Source organism: Pocillopora verrucosa, chromosome 5 (genome assembly GCF_036669915.1).
Source record: "Pocillopora verrucosa isolate sample1 chromosome 5, ASM3666991v2, whole genome shotgun sequence".
In the NCBI taxonomy this organism is placed as follows: Eukaryota; Metazoa; Cnidaria; class Anthozoa; order Scleractinia; family Pocilloporidae; genus Pocillopora; species Pocillopora verrucosa.
Window position 1 is genome coordinate 20284659 of NC_089316.1, and position 14362 is coordinate 20299020.

Consider the following 14362-nt stretch of genomic DNA (forward strand, 5'->3'; position numbering starts at 1 on the left):
CGTTCCCATTGACAAACAAGACTTTCTTTCGTTCGGTGATATAAAAATTTATTGACTAATGTTCTAACCTCGCTTACAAAGGTTGCCTAAAAATTTGTTATAACTGGAGTCGCTAGGTGATGATATCATTTCTTTATTGGTACCGTACACATCTCCTTATTGGTCACAATACTTCAAGTGAAATTTTCTCTGAATTCCCTCGTTTTTTCTTTCAAAGCCAAGATAATTGCACGAGCCCGTAGAGCGAGTGCAATTTGTAGTCTTTTCAAAATTACGAGTGCTTACTCATTCCAAATTGTGTAAGAACAATCATGTCACTTCTATTTCATTTATAAATGATCTAGTTTTCGAGATAGCTTCATCTGATATTGCAGAAACAAAGAAAAGGTGAAACACGTACAAATATGAATCATCAAAACCCTGCAAACATTATTGTGCGTTCGGTCAAATCAACGTGTTAAGTCAAAAGACAAAATTTTTAGCATGCCTTTCTTTTTTAAGCTATTAAACAGTTCGTTACCCTTTTTTCACTGAAATAAAAAAGTTCTATATTGTATTAGCTCTCTTCTGCATTGGTGTTACCTGAAAACTGTATTGCAACCAATCAAAATTCAGAAATTTCTTCATGTATTTCATTTATTTCTTGTCCTTGAAAAATGAGATATTACTAACATCGCGTTAAAAGTAAAGGCTATGTATTTTTATGTAAAATAGTATTTTAAAAAAATAAATCCGCTACGCAAAATACACTGTCTTATTTTTTAATTCATACTTCATATTTTCAAACCTTACAAAATATTCCAACCTCGATTTTAGCTTGGTACAAATGTTATCAGAAGGCATTATCAGCTGAGACGTACACTTGTTCAACGAAATGCAATTTACGTCGAAATTTCCAACTTTCGCCTAAAAATACACAGCTGTTCTATTACACTTATATTTTCTATAATTAAAAAAATGTTAAATGGTAAAAAATAACCCATTTACTTGTCAAAAATATACAAATTCATCTTAACTTTAAAACGCCCTAGATAAAAAAATAAAGGGTTGACCAATACACCCAAACCGCTGCGAATCGCCAAACCGGAAGTCGATTCGCGGCTAAGTGATGTTATGATACCGGGGGTCTGAGAAACCATCTCTTACGACATGGAAACGCATATTTGCAAGTAGTCTAGGAAGTCAATTTGCAAGTGTCTACGATAGGGGGTTGAAGACGTTGTCGAATCGACACGAATCGACTCGAATCGAACGACTCCTCACAACAAATGACGACCCGTCATACCAGATCTCGATTTGCAAGACACTTAGAAAATATTCTGCGAGTATCTGTGAAGGGGGGTTGAACATGCTGTCGAATCGACACGATTGGACAGGAATCGAACGACTCGTCACCGCAAATGACGACCCGTCATACCGGATGTCGATTCGCAAGACACTTGGAAAATATTCCTCAAGTATCTGTGAAGGGGGAATCCAGATATTATCGAATCGACACGATTCAACTCGAATCGAATGAATCGTCACAGCAAATGGCGACCGTCATACCGTCGAGTCCACCCGTGCGAATCGTCAACGCTCGACTGAATATTTGCCTTCTTGTACAAATCGACATCCGTTATGACCGATCGTCATTTGCTGTAACGAGTCGTTCGATTCGAGTCGAATAGTGTCGAATCGTCAACATTTTCTATACTGCATGGTTCAGAAATTCTGACAAACGACTTGCAGTCGTTTCACTCTCTAAGAACGTGGGAGGTCCATGTCTTCCTCCGCAAATCGGCATCCGGTATGACGGATCGTCATTTGCTGTGACGAGTAGTTCGATTCGAATCAAATCGAGCCGATTCGTCAACATTTTCTACACTGTATGGTTCAGAAAATTCTGACAATAGACTTGTAGTCGTTTCACGCTTTAAGAACGTGGGAGGTCCATGTCTTCCTCTGCAAATCGACATCCGGTATGACGGATCGTCATTTGCTGTGACAAGTCGTTCGATTGGACTCAAATCGTGTCGAATCGTCAACATTTGCTACAATGTGTAGTTTATAAAATTCTGACGATAGACTTCCGGTCGTTTCAAGCTTTAAGAACGTGGAAGGTTCATGTTGTCATGTTCTCGTACCATGCCACTCATTTTCACTCATTGCTCACGTGCGCGACCCTCGACTTCCGGTATGTTAACGAACGATTCGACATCCGGTATGACCATTCGTCGAAGACCGTAGACGAATCGCAACGGTTTGGGTGTATTGGACATGGATGAAAAAAAAGAGAAGCCGGTAACATTGCAGAAACCTACACTTCTGTCTTTGAAATTAACGCGTTATAGGGAACAAAACACCCTTTTACTTGTGAAATATATACAAAATCATATCAATATGAAAAAAGTTTAACTTGATAAAAATAAAATCACTGGTAATGCTATATAGACATACACTTCAGGCTGTTATCAGAGTAGGTTCATTTTCCAAACTCTCCAACACTAACAGCATTTTCTGTGAAGTAAAAGCCACATGAGAACATCAACTCTTGACAACACCACGCAAACTGCAACCTAAGAGACAAAACCATTGAGTTGTCAATGAGTATGAGGAAGAGAAATGAAGATTCCTATGACAATTGAAGAGGAACACGCTGCACTAAGAGGCTTTATATCTAGGTTTATATCGTCTCATGCCAAAGGCAGCCCAACACTAATCCCGCAACATACCATTCACTCGGATCATTCATATGTTTCAAGCGTATGGCTGCGCTCTGACGAAGCCTGTCTACAAGCGATTGACTTTCGTCTTTGGGTATAGGTTTGATTTCATGAAAGCTTTTAAAAGCTGGGCAAACAGATTTCTAACTCAAAGTTCTTTAAGCGCCTGGTATTGCCATAACTTAATTACTACACTCAGTCTACATGCCACAGGAAGCCCAGGCTCAATTTCAACTTCAACGACATCAGCTATTCAGTATTGAAACTGTTACACAGCTCACGACCTCTACAGATTGTTGTTAAATATCAAAACATCACACAGCCTGTTAAAAACTTCCATTAACAGCAGCAGGTCACTTAGTTAATACAACTTCCTTGAAGTTGATGGGAAAAACAAACTAGTGATTTACATTTTGACATCGAAGAATTAAGCAAAGAGAAAATAAGCTGTAAAGCTTATTTCACCAATCTGAGTTAATCATTGCCCGTTGTTGACTCACTTTTAGCCACGTGACTCAGCAGCAGGTCCAAGAAATCTGGGTCACGTAATGAGGCATGATATAAAGAATCCTGTCCTTGGTTGTCTTTAGCCAAAGGATTGGCTCCCCTCTCAAGAAGATACTTTACACCTGACAGCCGGCCTTTAACAACAGCCATGATTAGAGGTGTTTGACCGTCAGCTGTTTTTGACTCAATGTCCGGCAGCCTAGTAAGGATCAGAGAGATGATATCAGTGTCTCCGCCCAGTGCGGCATAATGTAACGCATTCAATCCCCCTTGTCTTCACAGGTTACAGTTGCCCGCTTCTTAAGAAACCATTGCACTGCATGTAATTTTCTACTTAAAGCCGCTGCCATAAGTGGCGTGTAACCCGAGCGTGTTTTTGACTCAATGTTGGGCAGGTGAGTATGGATAAGGGATATAATTTCAGTGTCTCCACCCAGTGCAGCATGATGTAACACATTGAATCCTATGTCGTCTACACAGGTTACAGTTGCCCCCTTTTCAAGGAACCATTGCACTGCATGTAATTTGCCATAGTCAGCCGCCACCATTAGTGGCGTGTAACCCTCGCATGTTTTTGACTCAATGTTGGGCAGGTGAGTATGGATTAGAGATATGACATCAGTTTCTCCGCCCTGTGCGGCATGATGTGACGTGTTCCATCCGCTGTTGTCTTTAATGGTAACAGTTGCCCCCTTCTCAAGCAACCATTGCACTGCATGTAATTTGCCAGCGAGAGCCGCTACCATTAGTGGCGTGTAACCATCGCCTGTTTTTGACTCAATGTTGGGCATGTGAGTATGGATAAGAGATATGACATTAGTTTCTCCGCCCTGTGCGGCATGATGTAACGTGTTCCATCCGCTGTTGTCTCTAGTGGTTACAGTTGCCCCCTTCTCAAGACACCATTGTACTATTTGTAATTTACCAGTGCCAGCCGCTATCATTAGCGGCGTGTAACCCTGGCCTGTTTTTGACTCAATGTCGGGCAGGTGAGTATGGATTAGAGATATAATATCAGTGTCTCCGCCCTGTGCCGCATGATGTAACGAATTCCATCCTCCGTTGTCAATCAGGGACGGATCTGCTCCTTTTTTAATCAGACTCTTCACTACTTCAACGTTGACATTTAAAGCAGCATTCATTAGCGGCGTTCTGCCTAGTGCGTTTTTAGAGTCAACAGAAAATCCAAGAGGAAGCCTGGATTTCATTTTAGTGACGTCATTGTCTCCTTCAGCAGAGTGTAACTGATTGAATTCCTTGTTGTCCTCGCTCACAGAAGTGCCGCCTAAAATCATAAAATGTGAAAAGAAATTAAGAAAGGCATCAAACTCCAAGGAAGATGTAGAGACGTGAAATTTTTTTTGAACTAGCGACGTTGGAGGAAAATTAGGTAACAAAGAAGATTTGTAACAATAACGACAATAATGGTAATTATAATAATAATCATGGATGATTACTGTCATTGCTCCGGTGACTATAGGGACGCATGCACTCTGGTTGGGCGAAGATTTCGTCATATTTCGTTAATTCGCCTCCTGCGAGGAGATTGTATCATTTCAAACTTCTACTGGAAACTGGCTGCCTATCTCGATACGAGTAATCAAAACAATTGTAACAGATTGGTATCAACAAAAGTCCCAACAGCTCGTTAACTAAAAGCCTAAAGCAAAGTCTCGATTCCATTTAATTTCAGTTGCCGTAAGCGTTACCGACTGGATATGAAAGTTATACTAGGGAAAAAAATCTTTATAGCCTTAATTGCCATTTTGAAAACTTTCCTGGTTCAATTTTGTTCTATGACACCTAAATCACTTATATTCAGCATTCCCCGACCAGCCATGTTCTTGGTATGAAAGTTTCTTGACAGTTACAATTAAATCATATTGTGGCAGGCTTTTCAAAGTTTACTCACCTTGAACAGACTTTGTTTGTTTATTCTTATCTTTTGTTTTACTTTTTATAGAGGTATTTGGAGCTATTTCTGTAGAGAAGAGAAACAAATATAACATTATTGTATGCCATGCTACATAGCCTGCAAACAGACTTCCATTTGGAAGACAAGAAAAAAGTAGAAATAATGAATGTGCTAAAAGTAAGTTGTACTTTACAACTTACCTAATTTTCTGTTCTAAAAACAAATTGTGCCCCTTTTACTGGAAGAGGTTCTTAATTAAGATGTTTTGAGAAAACAAAAAGGAATGAAACCAAACAAGTGGAATACAACTGTTACACAATATGAGAGTTCAAAGTCTAACATCAGTACTGCCAGTCCCTTTTTTTCAATAATTTTCTGCTCTTTATTAATCTACATTAATCTCCCCCCCGCCCATCCCTTCACATTTCCCAATTCCAAAATTGGTTGAAATACGTAAATTGCCTATAGGCATATGGTATACACCTTCTACAGCCCTACATGTTGCTGCACAGACTTCCTTTTCGTTTTCTAATTCTTCTTCTGTTGAATCACATGGAGCTGTACCTGAATCTGTAGAAGATAAAAAAAATACAAATTATGCACTCATTAAATTAAGAGACACAGGCAAAGCTCAAATTTTAAACGCATGCATTTCCTCGAATAAGCACCCAGGCAAGAATTATTTCAAGTTGTGGCTAAAAGGAGGGTCGCTTATCAGAAGGAAGTCCCTTAATCCAAGGGGTGTTTAGAAACTATAAACTCTACTGATTTAGCTGTAGTTCAAGCTTTATAAAGTTGTAAGTAAAGTGCTAATAGAATTAGGTTTCCCATTTATTTTGGACAGTAAGAAAGAAGGGGAGGATGATTATTCGATGGGGTGGGGGGGTTAGTGTTCTTGTTTGATATGTTGACCTAGCTCACAAAAGTGCCATCTAAAATCAAACAATTTGAAAAGATATTAAGAAAGGCAACATTATGCAAGAAGGGAGTAGAGAGAAGACAGTTGTGACGGAGCTAATAACTTTGAGGGGAAAATTAAGACCAAGTAAACGTTTCAGTTATAGAACTGTTATCGATGTGGACCTTGTTGAAACAGAAATTTCTTATCTAGTTGAACTGCTTAATTGACAAGTCGAGATTAGTTTGTTACACCCTTCTTGATCTTATGCTAGAGACTTCTTACTAGAGCTGATGGTAATTCGCTCTATTGATCTTTAAACGTGTGGTCGAAGCTTGGTCGTTATTAATTGTGTTAATTATGTCAAGTTTTGGTTGTGATTGAAAAATGCCCGTGAGCCGTCACTTTGGTATTCAGTCAAGCTGTTCTGTTTACTATCACAATTAATAATAAAAAATAGTCCCAACTACTCATTAACAAGACAGCTAAAGTGAAGCCTCGACTCGGTTTGTTTTTAGTTGCTCAAAGTGTTACAGACGGGATATCAAAGCTATGCTGCAGAAAAGAATTCTTCAAAGCCTTGACATTTTAGAAAAATTTTATGGATCAATCATGTTTTATGACATTTGTATCACTAATTTGCAGTGTTCCCGACCAGCCTTATTCTTTGTATTAGAGTTTATTGACAGTTATTATTAAATGACATTTGTTGTAAAGTTTACTCACCTTGAACAGACTTTGTCTGTTTCTTCCCATCAATTGCTTTACTCTTTAAAGAAGTGTTTGGACCTTTTTCTTTGGAGAAAGGAGAGAAATATCAAATTATGGAATGCTACATAGTTTGGATGATGGGTTTCACAACGTCCGTTGTGCTGTCTCGCTTCCACATTGTTTCAATGTTCCTTTTCTGTCCATAGAATCAATCTTGCCCCCTTTTTGCAAGAAGATGCTTTAAATGACAATGTTATGAGAAATTACATGTTGATCAATTTTGGCATTTAAAGGGATTAAACTAAAGCAACAAAATAGGAATGTTACATAAAAAAGAAGGAAAAAGTCTAATATCCCTGAGGGTTTCCAGTCCCTCCCCTATAGTCCTTCCTTGTTGTTTTATCCAACACGTTCTTCCCAACCCCCCTCCCCCCTTCATGTTTCATATTGGTTGCAATACATAAATTGCCGATAGGCAGGTAGTGTATTCCTTCTACAACTGTATCTGTTGCTGTCCAAACTTCTTTTGTATTTCTCTGTGCTTGTTTTGTTGAAACATATGCAGCTGCACCTGCAACAATGAGTTTAGATAAAAAAGATTTACTTTAATACTCTAATGTAAACCAAGCAGTTACATGTTCAAAAGCCACACAAAAATCACAACCTCAAATGTTAGATCTTGAATAGCGCATTCACTGGAATTAGTTCATGTGCACGTACGTAAGTTCACTGCATATAGATATGGCTCGGTGATTTATGGCTGCATACTTCCAACAGTATTTTGTCACAGTACCTGAATCTCATGAATATTACAAAATACAAATTATGCAGTCATTAAATGAACCAACACAGGTTAAGACTCAAGTGTTAAACATATTTACTATATCAGTGCTAAGTAGAAGTGAGAGAATATTTTGCCTCCCTTCACCTTCATTGAAAAAGTCAGAAGAGTGAGAAGTGTTGTGGAAGAAAGAGTTAAGCAAGCACAAATATATTGATATTGTTTGATCCAAGTGTTAAATGACCCATAAGCCAACATGAATACTGCAAGTAAATTAAGCTCTTCTTTGATTACCAATTAAATCATTTTTGTTTGAGAACTTACTTATTTCCTTCTTCATTGCTTCCAGGCTTTATCTAGACACTCAATCTCCTACTGGAGGTTACTCAACTAGCTAGTGCTTTGATTAATAAGAGTTGGGATAATAAATTTCTACACGTATTTCCACACATTTCCTTGTTGAAAGTAGAGCAGGAATACTTGCAGAAGTTCTACATACATTAGATAGCTTCATTCCATTCAGAAATTACACAAAGGTCTTTGCTTCACCAATTTAATAGTTTTGGATACTGCATTTCCTTAAATAAGTGCCCAGGTGCGAATTATTTAAAGTTTTGGTTTAAATTCAGGGGGATGTTTAGTAAGAAACTATAAGCTGTACCGATTTAGCTGTAGTTGAAGCTTAAAAGTTATCAGTGAAGTGGTAACAGAATCAGGTTTTCCTTTTATTTAGGAAATTGGGGAAGAAGCGGGGGGGGGGGGTGATAATTCTATGGGGGAGCTTGTTTGATATAATGGCCTCGGGGGAGGGCACTTCTTAGAGTGTGGGCAGTTACATGAGGAAATACAGTAATTGGTCATAGCGTTAGACTGGAAGATGCTGATAATCCTATTGTTGCAGAAATGAGAAGCTCATTTACCAGATTTTTTTTTAATTCTTTCAAGAACTTTTCTGTGGCATACCTGCTGTTTAGTTGAAGAAAATTTAAAAAGACCTGAGGAAATTGTTAACTAACGTTTCTGCGCCAGTTTCTGGAGACGTGAGCTTGGGGTGCCTGTGCTCGCAGGTGTTATTAAAAACAATTCTTTAGAGGAGTTTTTTGTGTACCTAAAGGATCCTGCAAGCAGAAAAATATTACATATCTGCTGCTTTCACTACTTTCTTGTCTCCCTATGTTCGTTCTCTTGTTTTATTTGAAATTTCTGGAGCTGCATAAAATGAAAACACCGAAGTTATAATCATGACCTTATTTAAGTACTATCAATGATGATTTTAGGAGGTCAGTGAAAATGAAAATGTCGCTTTTCTATTCACAGTCTAGGGGTTTTTTATTGTTAGCATTGAGTGGAAATGGTCATCTTAAAGTACTCGGTATATATTTAGTTCCAAACTAGAATATCTTAAAAAATTTTAAACAGACTCTAGTTTTCTTATAACTTAATTGTACCGAAAGCTATATAGTTAAGTGGCTGTAGACTGTACACAAAATAAAGAAAAAGCTGGCTTCTTTTACCTTTCGGATCATAGTATGAGCAATCAAAATTATCCCTGGGTTCAGACTGATTAATTAGAGTTATGTAACTAATAAAATTGAAAATTCTTGCCTCCCTTTGCTTTTTCTCTTGTTTTATTTGAGGTGTTCTGATCTGCACCAAAAATTGAATTAAGTATATTCATAAATTGCAACGCATACACCTCTGTAACATATAATAGCCCTGCGTAGCTATTTCTTGTTTCATATTGTGTTTGAGTAAAGAGGTGTCCAAAAAGTATTGTTCAATGGATGATTTTGTGTCAAAACGTAGAACTTTCAGAATTTTCAACATAGTGCTGTGCAACATCAGCAGATAATATCTGCAGACTTCACGACTGTCCTTCAACAACACTTAAGCATTAAATGTTACAGTATAGTATTTTATAACTCTACTCTCTGACTGTCTGAGATCTCTTGTACAGTTCAATCAATATCATGCAGGCTCATTTTTCAGAAAAGAACCAAATTAGGGCATAACCTGCAATGTTACATGTTCATTCACCCACCTGGCGCAGAATCACTTTGTTCCCTTCCTTCTCTTTTCCCAACTTCTGAGTCACTGTGTGGAAGATCACCTACAGAAAGTGAAGAGAAATATTTATTGGATCAGCTGATATCATAGCAAGCAAACAATTTTATTTATTATCTGCCAATCAATCTGCAAATCATTTAAAAGCTTCCACATCTCTCCCTTTCCCCCTGGGCAACCCAAGTGCAAATGTCCAGGGGGTTGCCTGAGAGTTGCATATAGGAAGGATGATAAAGCTTTGAATCGATGGCACATGACTGTTTGGAAAATTTTAAATGACACAATACTACTTCGATCAAAAAACTGTTAAATTGATGTGTATGCTGTAAAAATATTCATGAAAATATTAACTTTTGTTAATAATATGACTTTTTTAGACCTGTACCCTTCCTCGCAAATATTACTTATTATTCATGGATTTCACAATTATACAAAATTTACCAGTTGCCGCCAAAACCTCGTTCCTTTGTGTTTGTTCTTTATCGTTTGAACTACATGGAGCCTTTTCTGGAAATAATGAAAATGAATAAAGCCACTTAAAATTAATTTTGAATTTCAGGATACCATATTTCTTTCTATAAGAACCCATGAGGGTGGGAGGGGGAGGCCGGGGGGGGGGAATAACTGGAAGGATGGTGCTTAATGGGAAGAAATTCAAATGTTGCAATGAACGCAACCCAACATTTACCCAAACTGATGCCATTACATGATGATTACATGTAGAAGTTTCTAGTTATTACAAATGAATTATTTTGATCTGCAAAATTCCTGGGCATGAATATAGCAAATTGTAGTTTAAAAGGCCATTTTAAGATCCTATCAAGTTTAAAAACTTTTCTCATTAAAAGTTAGAAGAATGAAAGGTGTTGTGGAAGAAAGAGTAAGACAAGCACGAATGTCAGTGATATTGTTTGATCCAAATGCTAAATGACCGATACGCCAACACGAATGCTGCAAGTAAATTAAGCTCTTCTTTGATTACCAATCATATAAATATCATCTTTTTGCAACAACTAACCTATGTCCTTCGTCATTACTTGAAGGATTTATCCACATTCTAAATCTCTTTCTGGAGTTTACTCAAATAGTGCTTTGATTGATAAGTGTTTGGATAATAAAGTTCTACACATATTTCCATACATTTCCTTATAAGTTGAAAGTCAAGCAGAAACACTAAATATATATACACTAAATAGCTTCATCCCAATCAGCAGTTACACAAAGGTCTTTGCTTTACCAAATTTAGTAGTTTTAGAGACATGAATTTCTTATTTAGTTTAAGCTCTTCTTTGATTACCAATTAGATCATTTTTGAGAAATAACTCATTTCCTTCTTCATTGCTTCAAGGCTTTATCTACACACTCAATCTCTTTCTGGAGTTTACTCAAATAGTGCTTTTATAAGTGTTGGGATAATAAAGTTCTACAGGTATTTCCATACATTTCCCTATAAGTTGAAAGCAAAGCAAGAATATTTACAGAAGTTCTACATACATTAAATTAAGTATCCAGGTGCGAATTATTTAAAGTTTTGGTTAGAAGGGGGGGCACTTAGTGAAAGGAAGTTGCTTAATCGAGGAGGGTGCTTAGTAAGAATTAAATTATAAACTGTACTTATTTAGCAGTTAAGTTGAAGCTTAAAAAGTCATCAATAAAGTGGTAACCGAATCAGGTTTTCCTTTTATTTAGGAAAGTGGGAGAGAAGCAGAAGTGATAGTTCTAGGGGGGAGCTTGTTTGATATAATGGCCTCCGGGGAGGGCACTTCTTAGAACGTGAGCACTAACATGAGGAAATACAGAAGTTGGTCATAGTATTAGACTGGGAGATGCTGTGGCATACTTGCTGTTTAGTTGAAGAAAATTAACTAGTCTAAGGAAATTATTCACTGACTGGCTTTTTTCACCTGTTGGATAACAGTATGAGCAATCAAAACTATCCCTGGGTTCCAACTGATTAATTAGAATTATGTATAACTAATAAAATTTTAAAAAGGCAATTAATATACATACCTGCTGCTTGAACTTTTTTCTTGTCTCCCTTTGTTTTTTCTCTTGTTTTATTTGAGGTGTCTTGATCTGCAGTGAAAACTGAATTAAGATATTCATAAATTGCAACGCATACACCTCTATAATATATAATAGCCCTATGCAGCTATTTTTCTTTTTTTTCTAACTGTTTTCAATGTTTTGTAAAATTTATAATTCCTTGGATTATTTCACTGCTACAAAAAATGTTGGATTGGTAGAATATTTGTTCAATAAAATTGAACAACAAGCTGATGTTGGGTTTCCAAGAAAATGTCGCCTTAAGGAACTATTCAAATCATACATACTGAATGATAACTGCTGTATGTTAACTCAGAATAATTCTTAATTAGTTTTAAACAGCTTCTTGTTTTCATATCATACAATTCTGCTGAAAGCAGGCAGCTGTTTACTGTTCACAAACCAAAGGAAAAAACTGTCTCCATCTGTGGTCAAAATAATTAAATCATATCCTTATATTGATGAAGAGCATATGCAAATATCCTCACTTAATTGGGTCTACAAAAGGTACAATAACAAGAAATAATTTGCATTTTTTTATGGCATTCTACAAAATGAGTTAAATATATGTACCTTCCCCTTGCCCACCTGTCCTTCTTTCTCTTGTTTGTTCTGCTGTTTTATCTGAAGTGTCTGGATCTTATACACAGGACAAAATACAAAAGTAATGCATTTACATATCTGTAAGGCTGAGGATAGGAATACGAATTTTTCAGTTTAAACATTGACACCTGAACCACCCATAACTGCCCATGCCATGTGGTGGACAAGAAATAATCCAATATTTTCAAGTCTAATTTTCCGTACCTTTCTGATTATGTTAGACCTTCTAGAACACAAAATGAAAAGTAAAGATGCTATAAAATACTCTGCCTGGAAAATAATAAACATCCAGGTCTTAAAGCAGTAAAATAAGTTTTTGAGTCAACAACACTACGATTCCCTTAAGATGCAAATTGAAGCTGTAAAGTGAAAACAAAGGACTTCAAGCAAAGCCTAATGACATTCTGAAGATTCTAAGGCTCAGCAAATATTTTGTTTGAGTAAATAGATGTCAAAAAAGTATTGTTTAATAGAAGATTTTGTGTCAAAACATAGAACTTTCAGAATTTTCACCATAAAATGCTGTGCAACATTAACAGAAAATATCAGCAGACTTTTATACAATCCTTCAACAACACTTAAGCATTAAATGTTACAGTAGTATTTTTGTAACTGCTCCCTCTGAGTGTCAGAGAACTGTTGTACAGTTCAAACAATATCATTCAACAACACTTAAGCATTAAATGTTACCGTAGTATTTTGTAACTGCTCCCTCTGAGTGTCAGAGAACTGTTGTACAGTTCAAACAATATCATTCAGGCTCACTTTTCAGAAAAGAACCAAATTAGGGCATATAACCTGCAATGTTACATGTTCATTCACCCACCTGGTGCAGACTCACTTTGTTCCCTTCCATCTCTTTTCCCAACTTCAAGGCCACTGTGTGGAAGATCACCTGCAGAAAGTGAGGAGAAATATCTATCAGATAGGCCAGTATCATCGCTAGCAAACATATTTATTAATTATCTGCCAACCATTTTTAAGCTTCAACATCTCCCTCCTCCTTCCTGTGCAGCCCACAGGCAAACGTCTGAGAGGTTGACTAAGATGTTACTTGTGGGAAGGATTTTGAAGCTTTGAATTGATGGCACATAACGGTTTGCAAATTTTAAGACACAATTCTACTTATGTCACAAAATTGTTACAATAATGTGTATGCAGTAAAAAAAATTTGTGAAAGTATTAACTTTTGCAAATAATATGAATTCTTTAGACCTGTATCCTAATCCCAGCAAATATTGCTAATTGTTCAAGGATTTTACAAACATTATACAAAACTTACCAGTTCCTGTGAAAACCTCCTTCCTTTGTTTTTTGTTCTTTATTGTTTGAACTGCATGGAGCCTTTTCTAGAAATAACGAAAATGAATAAAGCCACTTGAAATTAATTTTAAATTTTAGGATACCATACTTCCTCCAATAGGTGCCCATGGGGGCTCGAAGGAGAAATTACCAGAAGGATTGAGCTTAATGGGACGAATTAAAAACAACAGATAAGACACATAATGCTTTAACCCCTGAGAGTGACTAGCATCTAATTTCTCCTTACCATACCATCCCCAAAATCACACATAAAGGTCACAAGAACAAATGAAATTATCACCATCAATTGAAGCTCTAGATTATAAAACAAATTCTCCTTGTCATCCCTTAGGAAATGTATTGAGAACAATATAGAGAACATGTCAGCTGATGTTGGGGTGTAATAAGTTAAGGGACTCTGCAATCACATGGAGATAGGAATAACTGAATGGAAAAGAAACTATTCTCCTGCACAGATTAAACTGTAGGTGAAGTTTAAAAAGTTATAAATGAAGTGGCAATAGAAACAGGTTGTCATTGTACACCTACTATTTTAAAAGTGAGGAAGGAGGGGGGGGGGGTAGTTATTGGAGGGGTTGCTCGTTTGAAATTATGGTCTAGGTGGTGCATACTTATTTGGGGGAGGGCACTTATTAGAACATGGGCACTTATTCAAGGAAATATGGTAAGTCATCTTGGAAAAAAATATCTTAAATGAGTAATCTCTCTCTTGATTATTTTTTCAAAAATAATTGTAAGGGCATCAATAAGTAGCAACCTTCATTCACCAAAAACAAGAATTAGAGACAGTTCCTGATCATCTAATAGCT

At 36.8% G+C, this 14362-nt stretch overlaps 1 protein-coding gene and 1 pseudogene across 1 annotated transcript; both read right to left on the bottom strand.

Annotated features, from left to right (window-relative positions):
• Nucleotides 1-3176: 3176 nt before the first annotated feature.
• The window catches only part of LOC131777643 (uncharacterized), a 45226-nt pseudogene continuing 34040 nt past the window's right edge, over nucleotides 3177-14362 (bottom strand).
• LOC136281103 (uncharacterized) lies at nucleotides 7230-13574 on the bottom strand. The gene is made up of 7 exons (XM_066167312.1): nucleotides 13513-13574; nucleotides 13057-13125; nucleotides 12201-12266; nucleotides 11592-11657; nucleotides 10023-10088; nucleotides 9559-9627; nucleotides 7230-7307 (listed from the first exon to the last, which is right to left on the bottom strand). Exons 2-7 carry the CDS (start codon nucleotides 13084-13086, stop codon nucleotides 7230-7232), a joined length of 375 nt encoding a protein of 124 aa, XP_066023409.1. The 5' UTR covers nucleotides 13087-13125; nucleotides 13513-13574.

Bases quoted from the DNA above. Each gene is read 5' to 3' on its own strand.
- LOC136281103 (XM_066167312.1), bottom strand. From the start codon at position 13,086: ATGGAAGGGAACAAAGTGAGTCTGCACCAG. The intron at 11,658-12,200 runs GTACATATATTT...TTTTCACTGCAG, and splicing joins GACAGGTGGGCAAGGGGAAG to ATCAAGACACCTCAAATAAA. The intron at 10,089-11,591 runs GTATGTATATTA...CATTATTTCCAG, and splicing joins GAAAAAAGTTCAAGCAGCAG to AAAAGGCTCCATGTAGTTCA.